The sequence below is a fragment of the Salvelinus namaycush genome, chromosome 15 (assembly GCF_016432855.1).
Source record: "Salvelinus namaycush isolate Seneca chromosome 15, SaNama_1.0, whole genome shotgun sequence".
Lineage (NCBI taxonomy): Eukaryota > Metazoa > Chordata > Actinopteri > Salmoniformes > Salmonidae > Salvelinus > Salvelinus namaycush.
This window is the reverse complement of record NC_052321.1, coordinates 9,565,064-9,586,876: the sequence shown is the minus strand read 5'-3', so window position 1 is coordinate 9,586,876 and position 21,813 is coordinate 9,565,064. Positions and strand designations below refer to the sequence as shown.

Here is a 21,813-nt window from a genome sequence, read left to right as displayed (position 1 = left end):
GCTATTGGTTAATAAAGTTGCAACACAATATGTATTATTGGATTAACTTTGATCTAGTTCAGTCCTATTAATCACTTAAACATATTTTAAAATGATCTCTTACCTAACATGATGACTGTGGATTTTTTGCTTACTTTTTGTTCTAAATTACGACAGCATAATGGATTGTGTAAAAGTGCAAGAAATTAGCTTTAGATGCATCCCCTCCAAAAAACACCAAGTTATGTCCCCTCCCAAATCTAAAACCAAAGTGGTGCCCCTGCTGCTATGGGGACATTTTTTTAATCATGCACAAACCTTTTCACGGTTTGAAAGATGTAGTATGCATTCACTGAAATACTTTATAGAAAGTGCATATCAGTGGTCTCGTAGTCTCTTCCCACAGCTGCTGTGTCTAACCTATCAAGTTGAGGCCAGCCAGACTAAAACATCCATGTGGTTTTCATTTTCACCAAGGGACCAATCAAATCCCAGATCTCATGGTATGCCCTGAACCAGGCAGTTAGTACTATGTCTTTTACCCAATATGTCAGTGTTGAGTTCTGAGCTTGGCCTCCAGCTTCAACATTACTAGTTGACTTGAATCCTACTTACAGGGACCATCACTACATTTGTTCCTCTATTGAATACATTGATATTGAATATTGCATTGTTGGGTGTAACGTTTGCAAGAAAGGCATTTCCCTGTACATTAAAACTTGAAAGTTTCAATTGCTTGCTGTTTGGGTTTTAGGCTGGGTTTCTGTACAGCACTTTGAGATATCAGCTGATGTAAGAAGGGCTATATAAATACATTTGATTTGATTTATAGAATCAATCTTTAGGATGTTTTTAACATAAATCTTCAATAATGTTCCAACCGGAGAATTCCTTTGTCTTCAGAAATGCGATGGAACGCAGCTAACTCTCACATGAACGCGCATGGTCAGCGCATGGTCAGCTCGTGGCACTCTGGGAGAGACCTTACTCAATCTCCTCTCATTCGCCCCCACTTCACAGTAGAAGCATCAAACAAGGTTCTAAAGACTGTTGACATCTAGTGGAAGCCTTAGGAAATGCAACATGACCCCATTTCCACTGTATCTTGGATAAGCAAAGAGTTGAAAACATACAAACCTCAGATTTCCCACTTCCTGGTTGGATTTTTTCTCAGGTTTATGCCTGCCATATGAGTTCTGTTATACTCACAGACATCATTCAAACAGTTTTAGAAACGTCAGAGTGTTTTCTATCTAAATCTACTAATAATATGCATATCCTGGGATCTGGGCCTGAGTAGCAGGCAGTTTACTCTGGGCACGCTTTTCATCCGGACGTGAAAATACTGCCCCTACCCCAAAGAAGTTAAGGAGAAGTTTATCTAAAGTTCCATGTTTAATACTTGTATCTTTTATCAATGTTTATTATGAGTATTTCTGTAAATTGATGTGGCTCTCTGCAAAATCACCTGATGTTTTGGACGCAAAACATTACTGAACATAACGAGCCAATGTAAACTAAGATTTTTGGATATAAATATGAACTTTATCGAAAAAAACATACATGTTACACAGAGTAGGTGCAGACCTAACATAATCGTTTGGTGTGTTTCGTCGTAGAGTCTTTTTGAAATCGGACACTGTGGTGGGATTAACAACAAGTGTATCTTTAAAATGGTGTAAAATACTTGTATGTCTGAGGAATTTTAATTATGAGATTTCTGTTGTTTTGAATTTGGCACCCTACACTTTCACTAGCTGTTGTCTAATCGATCCCGTTAACGGGATCTCAGCCGTAAGAAGTTTTAACCAGGGACTGGAACACTGCGGGAGCATTGGTCAGTCCAAATGGCATAACAAGGTACTTATAGTGCCCGCCGTGTTAAAAGCTGTCTTCCATCCGTCTCCTTCCCGTATCCGAACCAGATGGTAGGCGTTCCGAAGGTCCAACTTCGAGAAGATTGTCGCCCCCTGGAGAGGCTAGAAAGCCGAGAAGATGAGTGGTAGAGGGTAATGTTTTTTAACCGTTATGTCATTAATGCCGCGGTAGTCGATACACGGCCGCAGGGTTTTGTCCTTCTTCACAACAAAGAAGAACCCTGCGCCGGAGGGGGAGTCAGAAGGATGAATACGCTCTGCAGCAAGAGATTCCTCAATGTACTTTCCATGGTCTTGGTCTCCGGACCCGGCAGGGAATAAAGACGCACCTGCGAAGGTGTAGTTCCTGGTAGAAGGTCGAGAGTGCAGTCATAGGGTAGATGCAGAGGTAGAGATGTAGCGCGAGCCTTGTTGAAAACCTCCCGGAGGTCCTAGTACTCTGCGGAAATGGCAGAGAGATTCGAGGCCTCTCCCAAGCCCGCAGGAAGACGTCCCGGGACAGGCTGCGCCGACTTCAGAAAATGGCGTGGCAGAACGGGCTCCAACCCATGATAGAACCAGTAGCCCAGTAGATTAGAGGATTGTGCCTCTATAGCCATGAAAACCCCAAAACTACGGGTGCATGAGGGGATTCAATGAGCAGTTCTAAAACCAAGAAAACGATTTATAACCTATCACCTCTGTCTCCAGTAATTGAAGAAACACATTTGAATGGAATAATATCCTAAAAATGCTCAACAAACACTTTTCACTCTTAATTTATATCCAATATCTATCCCCCCATAATACTCTATGGCACAACCCCAATACAACACACTAGGTTAATTATCTTATCCTAATCCTATGATTAGATGGACAACATGTCAGTTCATACTGCAAAAGCTTTGATTGGTTGGAGGACGTCCTCCGGAAGTGGTCATAATTACCATGTAGGTCTATGGAAGGGGGTGAGGCCTAAGAACCTCCTAGGTTTTGTATTGAAGTCATTGTAGCCAGAGGGAAACGGAAGCTAGCTGTCCTCCGGCTACACCATGGTGCTACACCAGAGAGTGCTGTTGAAGTTACCATAAAACTTAATTGCAAAACAGTGTGTTTTAATCAATTATTTGATGACATATGAATATATTTAGTATAGTTTAGTTATACTGTTTTTAGTTTTTTTATGTTACACTATTTTTATTTTTATGACATTTCAATGAAGAGGATGGTCCTCCCCATCCTCCTCTGAGGAACCTCCACTGGTGTACACCGCCATCTTGTCTTTTTCAAATCTTCTTTCATTGATTGAGACAAATTATCTGGTGTTACAATCTGTAGATAGCGAAAATAGTGTGGTGATTGGTCAAATTACAAGCCCTCGCATAATATGTGGAATCGCGGAATCCTGGCGGGACTGATCTTTACTTTCAATCTTACTTTCAATTAGATTAGATTAGAATACACTCTACTTTTTAATCCATGTAGGGAAATTAATTAGCCGAGACATTTAAAAAAATACAATAACCATATTAGCAAATTCAATAATGATCGTCACTGGCTACATAATGGATACACATTGTTTACTGTTTATTTGAGGAATATACTGCCATATCTTAGCTTTACATTACATTCCTATCCAACTGGTTTAGGAATAGGAGGAATCGAATTCTTAAATGTAATTGAAATATTACTGAAAGGATTATTTAAACTTTTCTGGTCTTGTTCATTTCTCAATAAAACCCCTTGTGTTAATTCAAACAATCATCCTCAGTGTTGCTTGACTTATTTACAGTGTCACTGTAACGGCTTGCAACAAGAGGATGGAATGTGGTGTGATTTCTTAATTAAACCCCCTAGAGTCAATGTCTGGAAAACAGCATTTTGAAATGGTTTTCCTTGGCCAGCACCCGCACACAAGCCGCACACAAGCCGCACACAAGCCGCACACAAGCCTAAGATCACAATGCCACGCGTCGGCTAGAGTGGTGTAAAGCTCGCCGCCATTGGACTCTGAAGCAGAGTTAACCACAACCACTAACATAACATTTGTTTTGATATAACATTTGATTTACCCTGAGCTTTCCTATACCTCTCAGATGCATTTCAGACACTTCAAAACATACTTCCTATTGATTTATTTTGCTATGTATTTGTGTTATACAATGGGTTTCTGTAGCAGTAAGGGCAAATGCAATGCTTCATTAAATAATTTGTTTCAAGAAAATTAATATACCTACAGGTTTCCTAAAATACAAATTAAAATAGCTAAATGGTCAATTTTATTACTATCTTAACTCCATATGTTATCTTAGTAGCCCTAAATGTATCACTTCTAAGCTAGCTGAACACGTTTTAATCAATATGTCAGTGTGGTGTATTCTGCTGGAAACATACACTGAGTGTACAAAACATTAAGAAGACCTGCTCTTTCCATGACATACAGTACATGGCATAATCTGTAATTGACGAATTAAAATGAAATTAAAATGAAGATCAGACAGTGGAGAGATGGAAAAAGGTGATTATGAAGATTGCTCCTCATCGGTATGTACTGTAGGTCTAAGCAGTAACATCCTGTTGACTTGTAAGGGTTGTGTCTTGTGGTTAATGTGAGTTGTACTATCAATAGAATGAACTGTAGGTGGGGTTATACAGGGTGCTGTGGATAGAGGGGCCTCCTATATATAAAGGGGCTTGTCTGATTCCTAAGTTACTTTACCAAACCCCGACACGACTTTTACTCTTCACATCTCTACCACCACAAATCATGAAGACATCTCTGGTCCTCCTTGCCCTCAGTCTGCTGGCTTGTTCAGGTGAGATTTTATTTATTTAACTCAAATAGTAACTACTGTATATGCAGCACATACATTGGGTCAGGGTTCAAGGGGAACTGTGGGTAGGGGGCCAAAATCAACTCCAAGTTCACCTTTGGTTTCAGTAAAATACAAGTGAAGTACCCATCACTTGAGTGACTGTTGTGTCATTTTTTCTTTGCAGTTTGGAAAATCCATGGGCATCGCCAAGAGGTTGACCCTGATGACCAGGAAGTAGTGGAAGCAAAGCCGAAAAAGTGCATGGTAATCTCACTCTCACATTACATATTCAAATGTACTTAAACCATAACACTGAATACATCACACCATAATTGAATTCATAATAATAATTTGGGGGGGGGGGGTGCTTATATTTGACTTAAGTGTGTTTTTTTCTCCTTTCTTGTTTGTTTGTGGTTTCTAAAGGAGCAACAGCTAAAGGGGACCTGCTGGGTGTGTAAGTGGGCACTGAACAAAGTGAAGAAATCCATCTCCGCTTCCTCTAGCCAGGTAGCTACCATAGCATTACAATTGATAAGAGTGTCCTTTAATGAAATTGCACTATTTACTATTTACTGTGATATTTCTCTGAAAATGTCAACTGTTGTTGATGATGATTTCTTGTCAACAGGAGGAGCTAAAGCAGAAGCTGTTGTCTGTTTGCGATAATGTTGGCTTCCTAAAATCTATGTGTAAAGGCCTGGTGAAAAGACACTTGTGGGTGCTGATTGAGGAGCTTAGCACAAGCGATGATGTGAGGACCATCTGTGTTAACATTAAGGCCTGCAAGTGAGTACAAGAAACCGTTCGACAAACTATTTAGTCACTGTTCAGACAACTAAAGAGTATTGCGATGATCACTTGTGCTTGTTAATTGAAACAGTATTTGAGTCAAATGTATTAATTCATATGAAACTATTGGGGTTTATGTCTTCCGATCTTCCACTCATGTAGTCTTTTTGTGCCTCTTTAGACCAAAGGAAGTTTTGGACCTGACCTACTGACCAAGCAGCCAGTATCCAGATTCCAAAGTGAGAAGATGGATGTTCAGGTGTCAAGACAATGCTATGCTACCAGCCTCTTGCTCTTTCTTTTTCAAACTAGTCACAACACAAGCATATAAATGGATGATGAAGTTATTGGAATGATTATGTTCTGAAATAATGTTTTGGGAACATGTGTTATAATTAAGCAATAAGTCCAGAGGGAGTGTGGTATTTGGCCAATCTACCGTGGATAAGGACTGTTCTTATTCACCAAGCAGCCAGAGTACCTGGATACAGCCCTTAGCTGTGGTGTAACGGCCCTATACCACAAACCCCCGAGGTGCCGTGTTGCTATTATTAACAGGTTACCAATGTAATTAGAAAGTAAGTAAGTTGTTTTGCGTCATACCCGTGGTATATTGTCTCTTATGAACTGGGTGGTTCGAGCCATGCATGCTGATTGGCTGACAGCCATGGTATATCAGACCGTATACCACGCGTATGACCAAAAAATACTTTACTGCTCTAATTACATTGGTAACCAGTTTATAATAGCAATAAGGCACCTCTGGCGTTTGTGATACATAGCCAATATACCACGGCTAGGGCTGTATCCAGGCACTCTGTGTTGTGTCGTGCTTAAGAACAGCCCTTAGCAGTGGTATATTTTCCATATACCACACCCCCTTGGGCCTTATTGCTTAAATCACCATCCAGGGATCAAATGATCCAGTTTATAATAATGTATGTGTCAATTTTAAATTGCACTCTATTTTGTATCACATACAAATGTAAATATTATGCTATTTTAGTCCAAAAGTTTGAAAATGTTTGTGTGAACTTTTTTGTTTGGGCAAAAAATAAACCTCAATTGATAGAGAATACAACTCCAACTCTTCTTTGACATGTCTAACATAACTCTAGAAATGTATCTACTTAGAATTTTTACAGATTAACATATCGTAATATTATTTTATGATAAAGCATTTAATAATTACATTGTCTAGGAACTCATGTTGGCATTTTGGCTACCTTTTTCATTTACAATCTTAGTTTTCTGAACAAAAAGTATTGATTGTTTGGTAGGTGGCTTAAAGTAGCTGATCCAAAAAGTATCTGTCCAGTGTTTCCAGATTTCTATGAAATAGGACTTACAATGAAAAACAATATGAGTGAAATAGTTTCCCTTCCAAAAGGTTTTAATTAAGTGTGTTAAAAAGCAGTTTTTCTGTGAGTGGTGTGGGAGTACCCCAACAACAGAATTGTGTGGGCGTCAGATGTCATGCTGTATGTCACCTTATTTGTCCTCTGTGTTTAGGCATCATGTTCTTCACCTTCCTCGGGACCAACTTACATCTCCAGCAGACTCTAGGAAGGTTTGCTTCAACCCGGCTCTCAACCTGTAGTGTTTTAAAACAGCTGATTGCCAGCTGGGTCATTCCTATAAATGATGTCCTCATAACTTTTTTGAGGAAAAGTACATATTATTTTAGTATTCTATCAGAAAAAGGACATATTGGTCAAGCTCAGGAACGTACATTCTTTTGGTTTATTTTCAAACCTGTTGCATATTCGTAAAAGGGTGGACATTTGGAGCCTAATTAGTCATATAGTAGCTTGGCGAATGAGCAAGACTGAGCTAACATAATGGTGAACACTGACATTTTGTTAATTTTCTCAAGAATTTAGCCGAACAGGGTGGAAATATATAAGTGGGACATACAGACCAACAACATGAAACAATAGTTTATATTTATTTAGCTTTGCACCATTGTTTTCCCACCAAAGAAATTATGACACTTCCTGAATGTGGTGTTTGTAGTAAGAGGTTGTTTTCTGAAATGGAGATTTACAACAAACTAACAGGGCAGAATAATTTTTTATATTTCTTTTATTAAAGGCTTTATTGAACAAGGTATGACCCGCAACTTCTGGTTGGTTAAAGCGGAAGGGAGCTAGGGCGAGAGAGATGCCTGCCTGGCTGCCTGCTATGAGTTGAATCCCATCTGATGCACACATCCAAGAAGATTTACTCACAAGGCTACACACAAAAGACACAGTTAAGGCATCAGATAATTACCATATTTGTGTGGGTGTGGGGGATCGTCTGCTGGGTTAATTTTATTATCTGTCTGACAGTGATGTGCACTTCACGAACGATTCATTCTCTTTGAACGACTCTTTGTACATATTCGACTGTCATTATTCGTTTTCTAAGTGACTCGTTCATTTAAGTCGATCATTTTACCAGCTAGTACTTAACACACGCTCCTCCGGCTCAGAGGCTCCAGAGACCTGCTCTGAACACGAACTGTCTATCATATGCGCGCATGAAAAATAGATAATGAGCACAGAGAAGAAAAATGTATGTTAAGAACTGATAATTGATCGCATGTTGCAAGAATTAATGCTATGAATTGATTGTTTAACGTTATGATGGACATCACAGCTTCGTAGAACATAGTAGCGAGAAGTAGGGATGCTGAGGGTGCTGCAGCTGCATGAAAAATCGGAATAAAAATATATACTGAACAAAAATACCTCATTTCAACCAGCATGTTAAATGTGACAATGAGCACAAAAAAACTTGCTTACGCAGGTTCTAAGAAGCCCATTTGTAATTTACGGACCTGTGATCTATAAATCTCAAATTAATTTAAAATTAACGGCACCTGAACGTGCCTTACAATCAGCGATTTCCCATTATAGGATGCTAGCACAAAATAGTGTTTAGTCAGGAATAACCATGGACCAAAAGAGAAAAGCTAACTTTTTGGAAGATGGCTGAATGATGGCTGTTATATACCTGACCTGTCACTTATTTCCCTCTGGAATATCCCAGTAGTGAGGAATCCCAGAGTGGATAGTACTTGGACAGATACGGGAATGGCATGATTACAGCGTGTCTTCCTTTCCAGATTAGGGGCTAAATCCGCACAGAAATCTAACGGAACATTTTTTAGGGAGACGATGGCGATTTATAAGCCATGGATCATCATGCGCATAAAAGTAATTGCGGTCTCTGAAAACTCTCTCTTCTAAAATCACAGTTTACAATGTCTTCCAATAACGCAAGAACAGCCATGGTTACTTTTTTCTAATTTGACACACTATTTATAGAACATCGCATCCTGTTTCTAATTCAAGACACCTTGCGTCCTCACAACTTTATTAGATCATTACTAAAAAATTGTTAATTAGGAAAGTGCAAAGTTCACCACAGGCTTGGACGCACATGTGTCCCAAACTGCAATACCCCTACATAACCAGTAGGAAAATCACTTATGTCAAGTCTAGACTTTACTTAGAGATAAGATAATTTCCACGTTAAAGTAAGGTTTTATAAATAACTACTTGTACGTGGTTTTCTGCGTAAGTCATATTTAAGATACAAATGTATCTTAAGTCCGTTTTATAAATGAGGCCCCAGGTACTTATATATGTGGTCAATCTATCAACAGATTCCCCATTTATCTTCGTAGGGGGTAGTGGAGTTTTGTTTGTTCTGAAATCAATTTCCAACTCTTTTGTTTTCTCAACAAGAAAGTTATCTGCGCACCACTGGACAAATATAGCTGTTTCTATGTCAACCTTGAAGAGAGGCTTGGTCTGGGTGGAGGAAACCCACAATAGAGGAGTGTAGCAGCTGCATTGATGACACACACACACAGTCGTCCATGTAATTCCCTGTAGAACCCATATGGAAGCTAACAATAGAAGGAACCCAAGCACATCTACCCTTTCATTTCCTTCTTTCTTTCTCTTATATCATTTTGCTGAGTGAAGTTTCTGTTTTGCTTGCCTTGTAGTGTCCTTGGAAGTCTTGAATGTCACTTGAAAATGAGTCACTAATGTTTAATGAACTATAAGGGACGTTCGTAGCCAATGGAACAGCAACCTATGTTTTTTCTCTCTCGTTCTGCAGTGTCATTGTCCTCCAGTAGGGGATTTCTCTCTGAGGAAGACTGACGACGACCCCGACCTTCCAAGTCACCCCAGACCCACCACAGCACTCAGCAGGTCAGAGACACAGAGACACAGAGTAAGAGCTGACCAGGCTCAAATACTATTTGAGCATTTGCTTCAGCCTGCCTACAGTGCCAGGTGGGCTGGGGTTTGCACTTGTGGACCTATTGGTACCATTGCAACAGGCAACCTTAATCAAGAACAGCAAATACAGAATAGGCGAATACCGGAACATCAGTCATCAAGATTCTGTCTTGATTCATACTTAGACGTTGATGAATGTTAGGGATGAAAGTATGGAGATGAAGAGATATTAAGGTCCTAAAGAGGTAAATAAACAGTCAAAGATATGTCTTGGACTCTGGCGCAGGAGTGATGATGACACCCAATTGGAATTTTCCACCAAAGTCAATTTAGAGCTCTCTTGTATTTTGCATCATTGGATAGGCAGTTTATGTGAACGAATGGGTATTGAATGGTTTCTAACATAGACATATAATGACTAGACTGGTTTACCCATCACAGATCATGAACTTGAATTGGGATTTAGGAACTATTTCTGGCATTTGAACACTTGAAGTGCATTGTTAATCCATGCCATTTGTGAGCGTGTGTGTGTGATGTGTGTCCAGAGGAGAACAAGCATGTTGTTGGTCTGTGTGAGGTCAGGACGGCAATCCCTCTGTGTCAGTGTGTGGCCTCAGCCTGTCTCCCTCTTCCGTATCTCTTCTCCTCCGCGCCCTCAAACTGCAGGCCAGACGACCTCTTCCCAGAGCTGGTCGACCCTACAATGCCCAGACTCCACCTCCTGGAAGTGTCCTCCAATCACATAATGTGGGAGGGCCTTAAGACGACAGTGAATACCTTGGAAGGGCATCCTCAACTTTCTTTCCCGGTTATTTATTATAGGTCAATTGTATTTACTTAGTTAATTTGTATAAAGTTAGTGTCATTTTTTGAGTAGTTGATGTTGTTTGCTGGTGAAATACTCTCAGCTGGACAGCAAGTGAAGCTATGAAAGTCTGGGGCCTCATTTATAAACTGTGCATTCGTACAAAACATACCCCAAAACATTTGTTGTAATGCAAAAGTTGGCATTTATAAAAAACTGAACTTGCAGTGAGAATGTGCTTAGCTTCCCGCAAACTTTGCGTATGCACAGAAGGTTATTGCATTGCAAGCAAGCAAGTAGGGGATACCTAGTCATTGAACTGCAGACTTTTCCACATTGCCGGATCAGGGATTCAAACCTTTTCTGGCCATGATGGGTTCATATTCCCAAAGTAGCTTTAGCCTACAACAAATTACCATGTGCATCTCTCATTTAATCAGGCTGCTATTAAGTATTTTGCTCTATGCATCCGAAAGGCAGCACGGATTTAATATACAGTAGAGTTGAACAGACAGTTGATCTTTTGCATTGAAGTGTGTAGGCTACCACTGTAAGTGGGCCTACTATAAATTTATATTTTTGGGGTGAAGTACACAGACAGTGCATCATATTTTGGTTTGGGAAAAAGTAAACACTAAATATTATTGAATTCAAATGATCTGTTTACAGGTTTACAACAATTTGCTATTGATTTTTTCTTTAAGAAACTGACCCACCTGAGCCAGGCCCTACAGGAAATGTCACTGGAAAAGTTTAAAACATTCTTCCAACACCTCCAGAGACATTTGATCAAGCTCGCCATATATATTCTTTAGAAACTTCCTTGTCCTAATTCCAATACCAAAATATACAGCAAATAAGGGCATTATTTTCACCATAAAAGGTGAATGATGAGCTTTTTTACAGGTGGAGTTATTACGCGCGTTCACATGCGCACCGTTTCAAGACGGGTCTGATTTATAACCGGAAACATGCATATATATGAATGTTGTTTCAGAAGCATCTGCACCCCACCAAGACAAACACTGTGGGAAATACTGACATATGATACTGACTTGTAAGACTCTGGCTGTGCTATGTCCCTATATGGCCTTCTATCCTCTGTTCAGTGATGGTCACCAGCACCACCCCCTCTTTCTGCAGCAGCCTGACAGGCAGCAGTGGGTGTGCAGGACAGGCCAGGCTAGGTGTTCGTGGTTGGAAATAGGTCTGACTGCGTGTGAGGCTGTCTTCTAGTGGTCTGTGTAATTTGAGAAATATTGTCTGAAATCCATGTAAATTCTGAATAATATATGGCAGTAACGTTCTTATCTGTCAAAAGTTCAACTCAAGTAATTTATTTTCAGACAAGTTAGATACGTTAAAAGGCAAACATTTTTCTGTATTTGTCAGACAATCATTAACCAAACCATCTGGTTTGCATAATATAACACATTTTAAATAATATACCCTTTTTCTTTTGATACTTATATATACGTATATTTAAAACCAAATACTTCTAGACTTTTACTCAAGTAATATTTTACTGGGTGACTTTCACTTCTATTAAGGTATCTTTACTTTTACTCAAGTACAATATTGGGTACTCTTTCCACAACTGAAAGACTCTTAAACTGAACTGCATCTCTGCCTCTGCCTGATCTTTAACTAGAGTCCAACTGTAGATGGGCATCACCTGACCATGCTTTCTGGAAGAAATGTTTGGGGTGTGGTCGATTTGTTTGAATGCTACGTGTTGAGTTTGACCCATCAGTGAGTTTAATCATGTGATAATATTCAAGGTGTTCATTATGTAAAACTATTGCAATGATGTCCTTTTGTTTTCAGTTGATTTGTTTACATAGGCTTTGCTGGTTGAGGTCCAGGCAGTTTATTGGCAGCTCCCTGTCACGTTCTGACCATAGTTTCTTGTGTGTTTTACTTGTTTTAGTGTTGGTCAGGACGTGAGCTGGGTGGGCATTCTATGTTGTGTGTCTAGTTTGTCTGTTTCTATGTTTGGCCTAATATGGTTCTCAATCAGAGGCAGGTGTTTTGTGTTGTCTCTGATTGGGAATCATATTTAGGTGGCTTGTTTTGTGTTGGGGTTTGTGGGTGGTTGTTTCCTGTCTTTGTGTTCGTTTCACCAGAGAGGACTGTTTCGGTTTGCCACGTTTGTTATTTTTGTATTTTGTAAGTGTTCACGTTTTCGTCTGTTATGAAAACATGTTGAACACGAGCTACGCTGCGTCCTTGGTCCGATCCCCGCTACACCTCCTCTTCAGACGAAGAGGAGGAAGGCTGCCGTTACAGAACCACCCACCAAACCCGGACCAAGCAGCGTAGTAACGGGCAGCAGCAGCGGCCCATTACACAGGACTCCTGGACATGGAGGAGATTCTGGAGGTAAGGGACACTGGGCTAAGATTGGAGAATATCGCCGCTCCGTGAAGAGCTGGAGGCAGCTAAAGCCGAGGAGCGGTGTATGAGGAGGCAGCACGGAAGTGTGGCTGGAAGCCCGAGAAGAAACCCCAAAATTTCTTGGGGGGGGGGCTAAAGGGGAGTGTGGCGAAGTCAGGTAGGAGACCTGTTTTATTAGTCACATGCGCCGAGCACAACCGTACAGTGAAATGTTTACTTACAAGCCCCTAACCAGCAGTCCCTTGCTGAAAATGGAGGAGGCACAGAGAACATGGTTCTGATTGGTCCTTTCTGTGTTCCACAGGATGACTGCTTCCTGACCAACCTGAGCCTGGTGGGAAATGGCGGACGGCAGCGTGGCCACCCTCTCCAAGTGTGTGTTTGTGGTTTCTCTCAATGTATATCAATCCTTGTCCTTCTGTATTTAGCTAGTTGAGCTGTCTGGGTCTTTTCAAAGTGTCTATCCTGTACACTACCTCTGGATCATGTGACCTGACTGTCCAGTACTTAGATCTGTAAGTTCTGTGTGTCCTGCTGTTCAGGTGTCTGCCTGTCTGTCCCTCCATTGTGTCTGTGGACCTGTCCGGGAACCCGGCGGTGACCTAGGTGGCACTCCAAAGCCTCCTCTCCACCCAGCGACCTTTGCCCTATCTCAACCTCCAAGGTACAGTAGGCCTATAGTAGTCTATTGGTTCTCAGTCTGACTCTGTTTCTCTCTTAATACCTCTAAATTGTTCCCTCTCTCTCTTTCTTCAGGTTGTCAGTTAGCCGTGCTCTGGGTCAGCTCTAGTTTGGATTGCCTGTCAGAACAGGTCCAGGACCTGCGGCTGTGCTCCCAGAGGCTCAACAAACTGGACTGCAAGGCACTGCAGCAGACCTGGGGCCAGAGAAGGCCTGGGAGCTGCTTCCTCTCCAGAGATGCCAAGTGCCTGCTCACTACTGCCCCCTCACTGTGAGAAGGACTCCTTGACTTTTCACCCTTTTAAAGACCGGATTCGATTCCAATGTGTATACTTGAGATGATTTACACTCCTTGGTCCTCATATTTGAGACATCAATTGACACAGGCTGCAGAGGGATCTCGGCATTAATATTTTATAAACATTATGCAGATATACGTATTTCACTGTGTTTGTAGGTGCGTTTATACATGTGTATTGTCTATGTTTTTGTAAGTATTCAATGAAAAAAATAAAAAAACTGATATTGCCATGGTACTTTTTCCACGCGACCACCCAACATTTGCTGACTGAAGAAAGGGCCAGCTGAAAAACTGTTATTACCCTTCATTCTGTCATGTTCTTCATAGTCTCCTCCCACAGCTGCTGCATCTCCAACAACTCACAACTCTCGGGGTGCAGTGTCATGAGTCTTGCAAGTGAAACAATGTTCTCCACCAACTTGGTGTGAGCTTCTGAAGACACACCGCTTCACATTGTGGTTTCCTTGTTAGTTAACCTACTGACTGGCCTTCTCACTGTTTAATATTTCCACAATGGAGGGTGTTGTGTGGGCTTCAAGATACTGTGGGAAAGTTCCTAGTCACACATCAGTGTTGTCACCTCAGTGTATCGCTATATCACTCAGAGATTGGGCCAAGGTGATTATATTTAGGATAACTCATTTCATCACCTGTAATTTCCAATTTATAAAAAGCAATTACTAAATGGTTTCTGTTAGTGCAATTTGTGGATGGTGCTACTGCCACCTTGTTAACTATTTAAGCATATCCATTTGTTTGAAGTGCTGCTAAGCAGGGGCACAACTTTCAGTGGGGATGGGGGTTCATGTCCCCCCGCCACACAGTTTTATCATTGCAATGTGACAAAAAAAGTGGCAACGGTGTGCTTTAGGACCATACAAACGCCTCTGTGCGGTCAGGTAGGCTGTTTCCAGTTTTAGACGGCTGGAATGAGGACCCCACGGACACCAAAGATTGGGCTCATAGGCTATGTGAAAGCAAAGGTTCTGGAAGAATGGCTAGACCAGCACGGGAGACTTGAGCATACTGTAGTTCAGTGTGCATGTGTTGCGTTCTTTCACCGAGTTGTAAAAGCAAGCAGAGCAGAAACGGGCTATTATTTAGTTAACTGATGTAGCTGGCAAGGTAACTGCTGTTTAACTTCACAGAGAAAATGAACTACGGTTTATTCCCAGTGCATACCATGTTGCAATGATCTCTGTTGGGACCCGCAGGTCCTGCATCCTGTGGGTTGTCACTCTGGCCTTGGCCTAACACACCCGAAACCAATAATGAATGTTTCACTACGATCCTAGAGCTGAGTGGGGTAAGTTGGGTTGGGACTCTGCAGGGTGGTGGACCCCTAGGGACACGATGGGTCGACGCAGATACATTGTAAAAAGAGTTCTCATTAACATTAGGCTTTTGATATTAATTTTATGGAGGATTTGCTGTTTCTGTGTGTTAATGTATATTTGAGGTGTATGTGTGTTTTTTGGTTAAAGTTTTTGTTTCCAAACCTTTCCCTTAGGAATTCAAATATTTTAAGGTGTGAACTGGGAAGGAAATATGTTGGGAGTGAGTTGAGTTATTGACTAGACTTGTGGGGGTCCGGAGTGCAGGCGGCTCAGGCTGACTTGTCGGTCTGGCTGGAATTTTAAATTGAGGCTGTCTTAATAAAGACAATCAAAAGTCTTTGTATCTTTTCAAGAGTTTTTCATTTGTTAGGCTATTGGTTAATAAAGTTGCAACACAATATGTATTATTGGATTAACTTTGATCTAGTTCAGTCCTATTAATCACTTAAACATATTTTAAAATGATCTCTTACCTAACATGATGACTGTGGATTTTTTGCTTACTTTTTGTTCTAAATTACGACAGCATAATGGATTGTGTAAAAGTGCAAGAAATTAGCTTTAGATGCATCCCCTCCAAAAAACACCAAGTTATGTCCCCTCCCAAATCTAAAACCAAAGTGGTGCCCCTGCTGCTATGGGGACATTTTTTTAATCATGCACAAACCTTTTCACGGTTTGAAAGATGTAGTATGCATTCACTGAAATACTTTATAGAAAGTGCATATCAGTGGTCTCGTAGTCTCTTCCCACAGCTGCTGTGTCTAACCTATCAAGTTGAGGCCAGCCAGACTAAAACATCCATGTGGTTTTCATTTTCACCAAGGGACCAATCAAATCCCAGATCTCATGGTATGCCCTGAACCAGGCAGTTAGTACTATGTCTTTTACCCAATATGTCAGTGTTGAGTTCTGAGCTTGGCCTCCAGCTTCAACATTACTAGTTGACTTGAATCCTACTTACAGGGACCATCACTACATTTGTTCCTCTATTGAATACATTGATATTGAATATTGCATTGTTGGGTGTAACGTTTGCAAGAAAGGCATTTCCCTGTACATTAAAACTTGAAAGTTTCAATTGCTTGCTGTTTGGGTTTTAGGCTGGGTTTCTGTACAGCACTTTGAGATATCAGCTGATGTAAGAAGGGCTATATAAATACATTTGATTTGATTTATAGAATCAATCTTTAGGATGTTTTTAACATAAATCTTCAATAATGTTCCAACCGGAGAATTCCTTTGTCTTCAGAAATGCGATGGAACGCAGCTAACTCTCACATGAACGCGCATGGTCAGCGCATGGTCAGCTCGTGGCACTCTGGGAGAGACCTTACTCAATCTCCTCTCATTCGCCCCCACTTCACAGTAGAAGCATCAAACAAGGTTCTAAAGACTGTTGACATCTAGTGGAAGCCTTAGGAAATGCAACATGACCCCATTTCCACTGTATCTTGGATAAGCAAAGAGTTGAAAACATACAAACCTCAGATTTCCCACTTCCTGGTTGGATTTTTTCTCAGGTTTATGCCTGCCATATGAGTTCTGTTATACTCACAGACATCATTCAAACAGTTTTAGAAACGTCAGAGTGTTTTCTATCTAAATCTACTAATAATATGCATATCCTGGGATCTGGGCCTGAGTAGCAGGCAGTTTACTCTGGGCACGCTTTTCATCCGGAAGTGAAAATACTGCCCCTACCCCAAAGAAGTTAAGGAGAAGTTTATCTAAAGTTCCATGTTTAATACTTGTATCTTTTATCAATGTTTATTATGAGTATTTCTGTAAATTGATGTGGCTCTCTGCAAAATCACCTGATGTTTTGGACGCAAAACATTACTGAACATAACGAGCCAATGTAAACTAAGATTTTTGGATATAAATATGAACTTTATCGAAAAAAACATACATGTTACACAGAGTAGGTGCAGACCTAACATAATCGTTTGGTGTGTTTCGTCGTAGAGTCTTTTTGAAATCGGACACTGTGGTGGGATTAACAACAAGTGTATCTTTAAAATGGTGTAAAATACTTGTATGTCTGAGGAATTTTAATTATGAGATTTCTGTTGTTTTGAATTTGGCACCCTACACTTTCACTAGCTGTTGTCTAATCGATCCCGTTAACGGGATCTCAGCCGTAAGAAGTTTTAACCAGGGACTGGAACACTGCGGGAGCATTGGTCAGTCCAAATGGCATAACAAGGTACTTATAGTGCCCGCCGTGTTAAAAGCTGTCTTCCATCCGTCTCCTTCCCGTATCCGAACCAGATGGTAGGCGTTCCGAAGGTCCAACTTCGAGAAGATTGTCGCCCCCTGGAGAGGCTAGAAAGCCGAGAAGATGAGTGGTAGAGGGTAATGTTTTTTAACCGTTATGTCATTAATGCCGCGGTAGTCGATACACGGCCGCAGGGTTTTGTCCTTCTTCACAACAAAGAAGAACCCTGCGCCGGAGGGGGAGTCAGAAGGATGAATACGCTCTGCAGCAAGAGATTCCTCAATGTACTTTCCATGGTCTTGGTCTCCGGACCCGGCAGGGAATAAAGACGCACCTGCGAAGGTGTAGTTCCTGGTAGAAGGTCGAGAGTGCAGTCATAGGGTAGATGCAGAGGTAGAGATGTAGCGCGAGCCTTGTTGAAAACCTCCCGGAGGTCCTAGTACTCTGCGGAAATGGCAGAGAGATTCGAGGCCTCTCCCAAGCCCGCAGGAAGACGTCCCGGGACAGGCTGCGCCGACTTCAGAAAATGGCGTGGCAGAACGGGCTCCAACCCATGATAGAACCAGTAGCCCAGTAGATTAGAGGATTGTGCCTCTATAGCCATGAAAACCCCAAAACTACGGGTGCATGAGGGGATTCAATGAGCAGTTCTAAAACCAAGAAAACGATTTATAACCTATCACCTCTGTCTCCAGTAATTGAAGAAACACATTTGAATGGAATAATATCCTAAAAATGCTCAACAAACACTTTTCACTCTTAATTTATATCCAATATCTATCCCCCCATAATACTCTATGGCACAACCCCAATACAACACACTAGGTTAATTATCTTATCCTAATCCTATGATTAGATGGACAACATGTCAGTTCATACTGCAAAAGCTTTGATTGGTTGGAGGACGTCCTCCGGAAGTGGTCATAATTACCATGTAGGTCTATGGAAGGGGGTGAGGCCTAAGAACCTCCTAGGTTTTGTATTGAAGTCATTGTAGCCAGAGGGAAACGGAAGCTAGCTGTCCTCCGGCTACACCATGGTGCTACACCAGAGAGTGCTGTTGAAGTTACCATAAAACTTAATTGCAAAACAGTGTGTTTTAATCAATTATTTGATGACATATGAATATATTTAGTATAGTTTAGTTATACTGTTTTTAGTTTTTTTATGTTACACTATTTTTATTTTTATGACATTTCAATGAAGAGGATGGTCCTCCCCATCCTCCTCTGAGGAACCTCCACTGGTGTACACCGCCATCTTGTCTTTTTCAAATCTTCTTTCATTGATTGAGACAAATTATCTGGTGTTACAATCTGTAGATAGCGAAAATAGTGTGGTGATTGGTCAAATTACAAGCCCTCGCATAATATGTGGAATCGCGGAATCCTGGCGGGACTGATCTTTACTTTCAATCTTACTTTCAATTAGATTAGATTAGAATACACTCTACTTTTTAATCCATGTAGGGAAATTAATTAGCCGAGACATTTAAAAAAATACAATAACCATATTAGCAAATTCAATAATGATCGTCACTGGCTACATAATGGATACACATTGTTTACTGTTTATTTGAGGAATATACTGCCATATCTTAGCTTTACATTACATTCCTATCCAACTGGTTTAGGAATAGGAGGAATCGAATTCTTAAATGTAATTGAAATATTACTGAAAGGATTATTTAAACTTTTCTGGTCTTGTTCATTTCTCAATAAAACCCCTTGTGTTAATTCAAACAATCATCCTCAGTGTTGCTTGACTTATTTACAGTGTCACTGTAACGGCTTGCAACAAGAGGATGGAATGTGGTGTGATTTCTTAATTAAACCCCCTAGAGTCAATGTCTGGAAAACAGCATTTTGAAATGGTTTTCCTTGGCCAGCACCCGCACACAAGCCGCACACAAGCCGCACACAAGCCGCACACAAGCCTAAGATCACAATGCCACGCGTCGGCTAGAGTGGTGTAAAGCTCGCCGCCATTGGACTCTGAAGCAGAGTTAACCACAACCACTAACATAACATTTGTTTTGATATAACATTTGATTTACCCTGAGCTTTCCTATACCTCTCAGATGCATTTCAGACACTTCAAAACATACTTCCTATTGATTTATTTTGCTATGTATTTGTGTTATACAATGGGTTTCTGTAGCAGTAAGGGCAAATGCAATGCTTCATTAAATAATTTGTTTCAAGAAAATTAATATACCTACAGGTTTCCTAAAATACAAATTAAAATAGCTAAATGGTCAATTTTATTACTATCTTAACTCCATATGTTATCTTAGTAGCCCTAAATGTATCACTTCTAAGCTAGCTGAACACGTTTTAATCAATATGTCAGTGTGGTGTATTCTGCTGGAAACATACACTGAGTGTACAAAACATTAAGAAGACCTGCTCTTTCCATGACATACAGTACATGGCATAATCTGTAATTGACGAATTAAAATGAAATTAAAATGAAGATCAGACAGTGGAGAGATGGAAAAAGGTGATTATGAAGATTGCTCCTCATCGGTATGTACTGTAGGTCTAAGCAGTAACATCCTGTTGACTTGTAAGGGTTGTGTCTTGTGGTTAATGTGAGTTGTACTATCAATAGAATGAACTGTAGGTGGGGTTATACAGGGTGCTGTGGATAGAGGGGCCTCCTATATATAAAGGGGCTTGTCTGATTCCTAAGTTACTTTACCAAACCCCGACACGACTTTTACTCTTCACATCTCTACCACCACAAATCATGAAGACATCTCTGGTCCTCCTTGCCCTCAGTCTGCTGGCTTGTTCAGGTGAGATTTTATTTATTTAACTCAAATAGTAACTACTGTATATGCAGCACATACATTGGGTCAGGGTTCAAGGGGAACTGTGGGTAGGGGGCCAAAATCAACTCCAAGTTCACCTTTGGTTTCAGTAAAATACAAGTGAAGTACCCATCACTTGAGTGACTGTTGTGTCATTTTTTCTTTGCAGTTTGGAAAATCCATGGGCATCGCCAAGAGGTTGACCCTGATGACCAGGAAGTAGTGGAAGCAAAGCCGAAAAAGTGCATGGTAATCTCACTCTCACATTACATATTCAAATGTACTTAAACCATAACACTGAATACATCACACCATAATTGAATTCATAATAATAATTTGGGGGGGGGGGTGCTTATATTTGACTTAAGTGTGTTTTTTTCTCCTTTCTTGTTTGTTTGTGGTTTCTAAAGGAGCAACAGCTAAAGGGGACCTGCTGGGTGTGTAAGTGGGCACTGAACAAAGTGAAGAAATCCATCTCCGCTTCCTCTAGCCAGGTAGCTACCATAGCATTACAATTGATAAGAGTGTCCTTTAATGAAATTGCACTATTTACTATTTACTGTGATATTTCTCTGAAAATGTCAACTGTTGTTGATGATGATTTCTTGTCAACAGGAGGAGCTAAAGCAGAAGCTGTTGTCTGTTTGCGATAATGTTGGCTTCCTAAAATCTATGTGTAAAGGCCTGGTGAAAAGACACTTGTGGGTGCTGATTGAGGAGCTTAGCACAAGCGATGATGTGAGGACCATCTGTGTTAACATTAAGGCCTGCAAGTGAGTACAAGAAACCGTTCGACAAACTATTTAGTCACTGTTCAGACAACTAAAGAGTATTGCGATGATCACTTGTGCTTGTTAATTGAAACAGTATTTGAGTCAAATGTATTAATTCATATGAAACTATTGGGGTTTATGTCTTCCGATCTTCCACTCATGTAGTCTTTTTGTGCCTCTTTAGACCAAAGGAAGTTTTGGACCTGACCTACTGACCAAGCAGCCAGTATCCAGATTCCAAAGTGAGAAGATGGATGTTCAGGTGTCAAGACAATGCTATGCTACCAGCCTCTTGCTCTTTCTTTTTCAAACTAGTCACAACACAAGCATATAAATGGATGATGAAGTTATTGGAATGATTATGTTCTGAAATAATGTTTTGGGAACATGTGTTATAATTAAGCAATAAGTCCAGAGGGAGTGTGGTATTTGGCCAATCTACCGTGGATAAGGACTGTTCTTATTCACCAAGCAGCCAGAGTACCTGGATACAGCCCTTAGCTGTGGTGTAACGGCCCTATACCACAAACCCCCGAGGTGCCGTGTTGCTATTATTAACAGGTTACCAATGTAATTAGAAAGTAAGTAAGTTGTTTTGCGTCATACCCGTGGTATATTGTCTCTTATGAACTGGGTGGTTCGAGCCATGCATGCTGATTGGCTGACAGCCATGGTATATCAGACCGTATACCACGCGTATGACCAAAAAATACTTTACTGCTCTAATTACATTGGTAACCAGTTTATAATAGCAATAAGGCACCTCTGGCGTTTGTGATACATAGCCAATATA

General features: G+C 40.7%; 2 protein-coding genes across 2 annotated transcripts; both read left to right on the top strand.

Moving 5' to 3' along the window:
- The first annotated feature begins 4,565 nt into the window (after positions 1-4,565).
- On the top strand, positions 4,566-5,976 carry LOC120059825 (antimicrobial peptide NK-lysin-like). The gene is made up of 5 exons (XM_039008878.1): positions 4,566-4,651; positions 4,836-4,915; positions 5,078-5,161; positions 5,283-5,440; positions 5,625-5,976. Exons 1-5 carry the CDS (start codon positions 4,603-4,605, stop codon positions 5,653-5,655), a joined length of 402 nt encoding a protein of 133 aa, XP_038864806.1. The 5' UTR covers positions 4,566-4,602; the 3' UTR covers positions 5,656-5,976.
- A 14,170-nt stretch (positions 5,977-20,146) lies between these two features.
- On the top strand, positions 20,147-21,556 carry LOC120059824 (antimicrobial peptide NK-lysin-like). Its single transcript, XM_039008876.1, has 5 exons — positions 20,147-20,232; positions 20,417-20,496; positions 20,658-20,741; positions 20,863-21,020; positions 21,205-21,556. Exons 1-5 carry the CDS (start codon positions 20,184-20,186, stop codon positions 21,233-21,235), a joined length of 402 nt encoding a protein of 133 aa, XP_038864804.1. The 5' UTR covers positions 20,147-20,183; the 3' UTR covers positions 21,236-21,556.
- Positions 21,557-21,813: the final 257 nt, after the last annotated feature.